Genomic DNA, 9631 nt, shown 5'->3' with positions numbered 1-9631 from the left:
AAGAAGAAGAAGAAGAAGAAGAAGAAAAAGAAAAAGCGCATGGGAAAAGAAGAAGAAGAAGCGCGAGGGAGGAGAAGAAGATAAAACGCGTGTAATGACGCTCTTTTAATAAGAGTAGTTTTTGTTAGTGTTGGACCTATTTGAATAAAACTTGGATGGAAAAATACTTGGATGTGTAGTATAGCCCTTATGTTTACTATTCTCATACTTTTGGGTTTGTATATATATTTGTCTAGCCGGTCTTTTTTTCGTAGGTTGAGACTAGTACTATTTATGTATTTTATTTTGAATCATATATATATATATTCTTATGTTTTTGTTTTCTCAGTTATGCACCTTTACTCTCAATGCTTCACGAGTGATACGTACTTATTTTTATTATTCTTTTCACAAACTCTTAATTAAGATATATTCCTTAAAATACTATGTATGTATTTTGTTTTTAGAGGTCGTAATATCTCACCACCTTTGATTTACGACTTAAGCATAAAACTCTGTGTGGTAGGGTGTTACAGTACACCATCACGATCCTTGCCAGATGCATAAGTTACATATAATCAATTATATTCACAATCATTCTTAATTAACATATTCAGCACTGGACATGCAGTACACCACCACGATCTTTGCCAGTCAATAATCATATTCATAGTCACAAACTTAATCAATTCCCATTGTCAATAACAATCATTTATCATCGATCATAATCTCTCCATATATTCTCAAATCTTAGCCTGGAGCAAGTGGGACAAAATCACAACCCTTGCATTTACACAGGCAGTATCATATCAATCAAACTTATTTTCATCATCTAATTCATCATTAATCATAATTTACCAACATATATCTAAATAATAATTTTCATCATAAGCCTCACTTAGATTCTCAACCAATTTCATATAATATAATTCAACGTAACTCCATAATTCTTGAAAATCTCAACTTAACATAACCATAAAAATCACATTTTTTTAAAACAAGTTCCCAAAACCGATTTTAATTTCATTTCTAAGTTTAATCATTTCTAGAAGGCTCGAAAATCATATCGTTGCGTTAAATCAATTCAAACACATTATATTTACTAAATACATCTTCAAAATATAATCCTTTATTTAGAAGTAATTCATTTTCTTCAACCAATTTTTCAAAACTAACTTTAACATCATTTAAGTTTAAAATGTCTTCCTAAAAGGATTCAAAATCATTCTTATTTCCCAATTAAAACTCTATTGAAACATAACCACTTATTTTGGAATAATTACTTTAACATAAAAATACCCCAAAACACAATCCTTTCTATAGTTAAATCAAAATCAAATAAATAATTTCTCAACCCAAATTTTTTAAATAACACTTTAAACAAAGTTTCTAAGCTTGGGGGTAACAACCAATCTCTTTTTTTATTATTCAATTTAATCCAAATTTATAAAAATTTTGACAACACCTCTCCTAAAATATGAACTTTACCACTCCTTACGAGTTCCATCAATCACCGCAAATCACTGACCTTTTTCTCAACAAAAATAAAAAGAAACAATGTTCTTAATCCACTCAATTTGGAAATAAAAATGACATCATCAATTTACTAAAAACTTATAGCAAGTATTCCATCTCAATAATAAGAAACAGCCACAATCCAACCATCATCATAACAACTTCAAACCAACCACAAAACCCAACTCCATTCGACAATTACTTATCACGTTTCAATTTCACAATCAATACAGTATTATCAAGCAATCACTTCAGCAACAATCAACTAAACATTTTTAATCGATCAATAAACCAACAAGGCAAGCAATTACATTCATTCAAAACAACTCAATTCAATCCATAAGATTTACAAAATCATAAAAATGCATTTTTCGCATTCATATCGACTTGTAACAATTTTTAAAAGTAAAATGAATTTAAGAAAAAGCCACTACCTCAAATAGTCAAAATTAAAAAACTATAAAACGCGTCAAAATCCTCTTTTTCCCGACTCGCAATAGCTGATAGGGGCAGCCGTAACCTCAACTCCACTCCACTTTCGCAGCAATTGTAGCAACTTTAATCACACATGCAAGAATCGAATCTCAATTCTATGTCAATAATACTGCAAAATCCTCAGCAACATATAATAAAAGCATCAATTAAAAGGATTTTTGGAACAAAAACAAATTACTGCACAAGAAAGAACCAAAAACATAGTAATAATGGCTGTGTGTGTGGGAACGGGGTGGCGGCTGTTGAGGGAAAAAGGAAGGGTGAGGGAGTGTCTCACCTAGGTTAGAATTAGGATTTTGATTTGGGAAAAAAGGGTGAAGGTAAGTTGGTAATTTCTAATAAAAATAGAGGTAATGTAATAATTGAAGACTAATTTTAATCCAACAAAATTATCTTAAAAAAAATATTATTTATTTATCAATTTTAAATTAGAGGTAATCATATAAATTTTTCTTTAAAATTATAATAAATATCATAATCTAATATTTAAAAATCTAGAATCTTACACAACAGCACATTACTTTTAAAAAAATAGAAAAAAATCATTTTTAAATATTTTTACCAAAAATATCCTTTAACATAATTAGTAATTACAATTTATATCCTTAATTTTAATTTTTTCTCGAAATCTTTAATTTTTTTTTGAATATTAAAGTTTTCTCCAAATTCTAAATCCCTTCCTAATTCTCATTACTTTGTTGAAAAGACTCCTTAAGTTGTCATACCTTATTATATTTTATTATTAATTTTAGTTACTAATATTTATTGATTAGTTGGTTCTTACTTCTTTAAAATACTAATAAAAATACTAATAAGGTTAGATAATTTTGATTTGAAAATACTAATAAAAATTACATATAATTTTGATAGTCTTTTTATGATTACACAAAATAGCATACCTCCAAAATTAATTTCTAGAAAAGTCAATAAAAAAAAATTCAACTAAAATACAAATGACTAAAAAGGTTAGATAGAATGATTATACTACCGAAAATTTTTTTTACTGTATGTCAGAAGAAAATTATTATCTCATACACTTTAATTAAGAAGGTTGGAAAAATATAGTAACTAAGTTCAAGAATATTACAATAGTTTCTATAATAAAAAAAAAAGCAATTAAGAAATATAAAATATCATCTTTCTGAATTTAGAATATTATTTAGATAAAAAATACTCCTTTTAGATCACATAATGAAGTTTTTAATTACTATCATTTATGTATGAAGAGTGTTATTGAACGAACTTTTAGAAAATGATGGAGGAATTAAGAAATCACATAAGAAATCAATTACCGCAATATATGCATCATTAGTATTTTATAAGTTATGGATATATGTATCCATTTATATTTCTTTTTATTTATATAATCAAGTTGAGCAAACAGATGCACTGGCTATATAAAGTTATTATACTACTAAGGGAGATTATGTAGCGCTTTATTTTTTAATATGTTAGTAGCGTGTATTAAGAGTTTAAACATATAAAAGAAGTGTTGTGGTTACTAGTCATGAGTTTTTTGTTTTGATCTTGTCCTTTTTATGTAATTTAAATAAAAAAATATTTTATTTTTATTTTATTCAAATAAAATTAAAAGTACATTTTTATATAATTATTTTTAAATTTATTCAAATATAAAATAATTTTTTTATTCAAAAAATATTTTTAAAAAAATAAAAAATTTAAATATTTTTTTAAAAGTCAATCCAAACTAACCCTTAATAAATAAACAAGCATAGGCTGAGACAAAGCACCTTAAAAATGTTCATATTCCATTAATTCTTTTTCCAGGAAAATTCTTAACTTGGCTATTAGATCCCCTCAACCATGTGCATCTTAATTTATAAAATTTTTGCAAAATTATCTCCTTTCAAGGAAATACCGCTAGAATCATGAAGCAAAGCAACTTCACCTATTAATTGTAATATATTGTCTATGTGCAGTATTGTAACAAAACTGTGATGACATCAAATTCTAAAAGGGATGCAGTGAACTATATCGTTTTATTCATTTCCAAAATCATGTACATATAAACTATAATTACTTTGGACCGATTAAACAACTTTCCCATCACCATGAGTAATAATACTAATATATAATCATTCTTGGTATTCATACACCTGTGAACAACTCCAGAATCCGGATGCTTACATTGCAAGAAGAAAATCGATAGCATTAAAAAATCCCATCACATTAAAACTAAAATCACACAAGTGTGACTTCGGAGGTAGAAGGCCGTTGGATACTTGAATATGAGAATATTCAAATCCAAATACACTATTGAATAATACTGTAATTATTGGAGTATATACACATAGAAAGTCTCAGCAATAAATTAATTCACATTAATGTCAAGTAAATAAACATTACTTGCCAATCTACTAAGCTATCAAGCCTAAAAAACACCAGTGCAAGTTTGCAACAAGGGAAAATAAACCTCAGATGGGAGCTGCACATGTGGTTCTAAAGTGGCCTGTTTGATTACAACGGCTACAATGCACCACACGCTTGACACGGCCGCGGTCCTCTGCACGAACACGCTTCTTCCTTGGTCGTCCAGGTGGTCTGAGTGATTTCGGAGGATTAATGACAACATCAAGAGCATTGGTTGCATTAGGATCCCCTTCAGACAACTCCTTCCATAGAGACTTATCAGGAATTGGATGTATGGTTTGGGAATATGTCTTCCGGTATGTTGCAACCGTAAAGCAGCTCTCCGTGAATCTGTGGACATTCTGCCTGCAAGAAAGAAGTGCTGCCACTGCATGCGCACAGGGCAAACCGTAGAGCTGCCAGCCTCGACAAAGACAGCAACGATTCCTAATATCAACTATATTTGTTCCTTCATGAGATATAACTTCAAATTCAGCTTCATTGGCACGAAGAACCTGATATGTACGAGCGTGTTCAAGAGCCTCTGCAACACGTCTCTCAGCAGAAGGAACAAGTATTGATGTCCACTGCATGCTGGTCTCTCGCCGTTCATTAAACCAAGTCATTAGCTGCCTTCTGATGCATTCCATCATTTGAATTATGGGAAGGCCAGATGCCTCCAATATCCAAGTGTTTAAAGATTCAACAATGTTAGCTGTCAAATGACCAAACCTTTGCCCCTCAAAATATGCAGTAGCCCACAGCCGTGGTGGAATTCTTCGAATCCAATATGCAGCATCTTGTGATATCTCTTCGATCTCCAGAACTTTTGCTTCAAATTCGATCACCGTAAGTGCATTGGCTGCTTCCCAGAGGAGATTACCAAGCATGGTGTTATTAAATTCTTTTCGAAAGCTGTCGCTCAAGTGACGCATACAAAATCCATGGAATGCTGTAGGAAAATTCGCTTCCACACCATCAACAATTCCCTTAAGTCTATCAGACAGAATCGTAAGCCTTGGCATGTTTTCAGTGTTAATCTCAAGCAGGTTGTGAAGCTCAGACAAAAACCACATCCAATTATCATCATTCTCTTCATCAACGACACCAAATGCCAAAGGAAAGAGGGCACTGTCACCATCAAATCCAGTAGCAAGAAGTAAGGTACCAAGATACTTGCTTTTTAAATATGTTCTATCAAGCCCCAAGAGCGGCCGACAAGCATTTAAAAAGCCATATATACAAGCTTGAAAAGAAACGAAGAGACGTTGGAAGCAATTATCAGTGGGACTTCCATATACAGATGCAATACTGCCGGGATTTGTGCGTTTCAATTGTTCGCAGTATTGCGGAAGCAATCTATATCCTTCTTCGAAAGAACCACGCATTGCAGCCATGATACGCTCCTTGCCTCTCCAAGCCTGCTTGTAAGATAAGGTAATACCATGAACCCTATGGATCTCTTCCAATATTTCCTTTGGCTTGCAATTAGGGTTCTCTTTCAGCCTTTGCTCCACAGAGTTAGCGACCCACTGAACTGAGGCTTGTTGATGGCCAAGATGGGCGATTCCTCCACATGTATGATTCTCATGGATGGTCCTAATGGTAAATGTTGGAACACCTGGGAGCTTGGCAGCATGAATGCGCCACGGACAGCCTTCACTTGCACATTTAGCAGTAAAGCGGGTCTTGTCGGATTTTATGGTTTGCATCTCAAAGTGCAAAGCAATTGCTGCATCCCTCAATGCCCTTCGACAACTCTTTACATCAGGGAATTCTTGCCCAACTGAGAGTTCATAAGTGGGATTTACAGCAACTACACGAGCCTGAATTACAGGAGTAGATAGCATAAGCTGGGACTGTTCGATACCCAAATGATCGGCAGAATCAATGCCTATCTCCGTGTTCTGAACCACAGTCAGGGCCATGTTCTCATCAAATTCATGGTTCTCAGAAACGGGCAAATCATTGTTCTCCGACAGTACCAACTCATGATTATGTTCAGGAAGGGGTATCTCACGGTCATCATGCCCTGGTTTGTGATCCATGGAGAGTTCATGCTCATGGCCATAAGTGTGACCATGCTCACCTTCTTGATCATGGCTCTGTCTCATCTCCAACTCATGGTCTTCGTCTTGGGCATTTCCCAGGCCAAGTTCATGATCATGACTTTGCCCCAGATCCATATGATGCTCATGGCCTGCCCCCAGTTCCAATGCATGACCCTGGCTGAGCCCCATATTATGATCATGGTCCATCACTAATTGTTGGTCATGGCTTATTGCTAAATTGTGATTTTGACCAAGTATCAAATCTTGATTAGTCATCAAAGATATAAATGACCACTGCACAAAGTACAACACAAATAACTGATTAAGGACCGAGACACTGCTGCAAGATCCTGCAGATACAATGGAAAAGTCAGATATAGCATATCAATCCTATGTCCTGCACAGAAACATCAAAGGTGCTGAATTGCATGCATCACAAGAAAGCTACAACAGGAACAAAATGAAGATGATGCACGTAACCATTTCACACAGAATATGAAACAAGTCAAGTGAAATCTCTAGGCAGGCAGCAAACAAATAGAAGGCAGGTAATTCAAGAAGCATCTAATAAAGAGAACATATTACTTTTCTTTCCTTTCCTCAAGTACTCTCCTACCTTAAGTACATATTAAATGCGATTTGACAGTATGTACATACTACAGAATCATGTGAGTCATATAGGCAGAACACACAGAAAGTAAATTGCTCTAATGATTGCCACAATATCTCCCAAAACAGAAAAGTAAATAAATAAATGACAGATATGCCTACAAACATAAAAGAAGAGCTGTCCACCATTTTTAATATATAAGTAAAACAACATAGAGGACCCAATCCCGGGAGGGAATACCCATGGAGAGGTGGTCGAGGCCATATATAATGAAAGAAATGGCCAAATACCACCACAATCATACATCCTAGTCCTTTGACACAAACCGATAAGATATGACACATTCTTATCCACGCTCATAGTCTAACTTTTATGACTATACACCATATATCCACAAGACAACATGAACTGACACTTTGTCAAAGGAACACTAAGAAGCCATTTAAGTATCCGTTTCAAATAAGCCAAGACCATCAACCACCATTATCACACTAGAAAACTCGCATGTCATCTTCAAGTCATTTCTTGACCCATTTCAATCACCCTTCTGACCCACTACACAAATTCTTTAATACCATATGATTACTCTCCAGAATTCCCCACTTATATAAACATTTCCCCCGTGGCATTACCATCAGGGGTTCATGGATACCAGTCCCAATCACAAATTGCATTATGCAAAATCAGCTGCTGATTACAATTTGACAATTGCACAGCTGGAAATTCATACCCACACATCCATGATCAAATAGATAATAATCAAATGGTCAAACCCACAGAACTGACATTGTAATAAATTATTTACCAGAAATTAAGATCAAAATCACCACTTTATTACAGCAAAATAGTAACAATAATAATTCAGAAAAAAAGTGTAACAGAGATAAGGTGAGAATCTATGTAAACAATCAAGAATAAAACTTTCATAAAACATAAGACATACAGAATTGATGTAAAAATATACAGCTCAGTTATAATAATAATAATAATAATAATAATAATAATAATCTTTTACCTTTTCCAGGAGGGGTATAGTGCCATGGCCTTAGGATCTCGAAAGAAACACAAAGACGAAGTGAGTAACGCTCAGAAAGACACTACATCGAGGGTTCGGAGTATTAGGAACCGGATCAAATAAAGAACAATGGTTTTGCAATAGAGGGAAGAAGAAGAAGACTGAGAGTTTTGAAAAGGAAAAATGGCGGGGAAGTGGAGAAAATCGGAATTTAGGGTAAGAAGGGTAAGGAGAAGAGAGGAAGATTGGGAATTAGAAGGGTAGGAGCAGCATCGGTTCCGAGGGCTGAGAAGGGAAAAAATTTTGGGGAAAACAGGTTTGAGGCTAACCACAAAAAGAGGGTATTTAGGTCAAAGGAATTTTGCTTCTTTTTTTTTGTGCTTCTTGAAATTACTGTTATGCCCCACTCCAATTTAAATTTAACCCATTTCATCTCGCCTCATCACTCATCAAGTCATCATAATTCACTACATAAGAATATAAGATAGTAAGGATTTTGTGTCTGGGTCTTCAAATAGATTGATAATTAATATTAATAATTAATTTTTATGTTTGTACGAAATCTAAAAGACTAAATCAATTGGTTATTGAGTTTAATATTTTTCATGATAAATTAGACTTGTTTGGCTAAACTTTGCGCAGAAAATCTCTCTTAAAAATATTAACAAAATTTAGATCAAAATATAAATACTTAAAAACATGATTTTTGTATTTAAATGTAAAAGTAATTCTTATTCACTTATAATTATGTATGGTAAAAAAAACTCACACCCGTAGATATCTATAAAAATTACTTGCGATAAAAATCTGCAAAATTTTCATAAAGATAGATTTTCCCTCATGAATAAATGGGACGGGATGGGGATTGAGATACGCGAAAGAAAATTTACTTAAATGTCTTTATATGTAAGTTGTGTAAATAATCCTAATTTATTTTATTTTAATTTATATGTTAAAAATTTTATGTGTATGTTATTATGTTAAATTTATGAATTATGTTTGATTTGACATATTTGATTGAATTATAAAATATTTTATTATGATTGTGTTAAAAAAAATTTAAATTGAAAATTAATAACTATGATATCGTCTCCCCGCGAGGAGAAATAAACAAAACCCATGACGAAAATGGAACGGGGACAGGGCCATTTTACTAAATGGAGACAGAGGAGAAGAGTAAAGGAGGGTCCCATCACAATAGAGACTCATTGCTATCCTTACTTATAACGAAAAAATGTTAAATAAATATTTGATTATATATTATCAATAAATAATAGGTTAAATTACACAATTAGTCCCTATATTTTTAATGAAATTGTAATTTAGTATTTACATTTTAAAAGTTTATAATTGAGTTCTTATATCAAATATAAATTTATAGTTAAGTTCTTATCGTATAAAAGACATCAAAATTAACGGAATATTCCTCAAGGATCATAATAGAGAACCAATATTGATACACTTAAAAACCCCAAATTTAAGAATGACAAAAAAAAAATCACAAATGCTCTCTTCCAAAAAAAAAAAACACACTTATAAAGACCTAAAAGATAAGATCAATTGGAATTTTTAGAATTCATATTTCACATGCATGTA

The 9631-nt window shown here is 32.7% G+C and overlaps 1 protein-coding gene across 2 annotated transcripts; it reads right to left on the bottom strand.

Annotated features, from left to right (window-relative positions):
* Positions 1–4156: 4156 nt before the first annotated feature.
* On the bottom strand, positions 4157–8365 carry LOC107465772 (uncharacterized). 2 transcript variants are annotated; one of them, XM_016084744.3, is made up of 2 exons: positions 8036–8365; positions 4157–6760 (listed from the first exon to the last, which is right to left on the bottom strand). In XM_016084744.3, the coding sequence occupies exon 2, from the start codon at positions 6684–6686 to the stop codon at positions 4425–4427; it is 2262 nt and encodes a 753-aa protein (XP_015940230.1). In that variant the 5' UTR covers positions 6687–6760; positions 8036–8365; the 3' UTR covers positions 4157–4424. The 2 variants fall into 2 exon arrangements, with proteins under 2 accessions (XP_015940230.1, XP_052110487.1); XM_052254527.1 differs by having other exon boundaries at positions 4157–6704.
* Positions 8366–9631: the final 1266 nt, after the last annotated feature.

This window comes from Arachis duranensis, chromosome 9 (assembly GCF_000817695.3).
Source record: "Arachis duranensis cultivar V14167 chromosome 9, aradu.V14167.gnm2.J7QH, whole genome shotgun sequence".
NCBI classification, from domain to species: Eukaryota; Viridiplantae; Streptophyta; class Magnoliopsida; order Fabales; family Fabaceae; genus Arachis; species Arachis duranensis.
The sequence above is the reverse complement of the archived record's forward strand: the minus strand, read 5'-3'. Positions and strand labels throughout refer to the sequence as shown.

What these genes read in the sequence shown, in the direction of transcription:
- LOC107465772 (XM_016084744.3), bottom strand. Translation starts at nt 6,686, where the DNA reads ATGACTAATCAAGATTTGATACTTGGTCAAAATCACAATTTAGCAATA.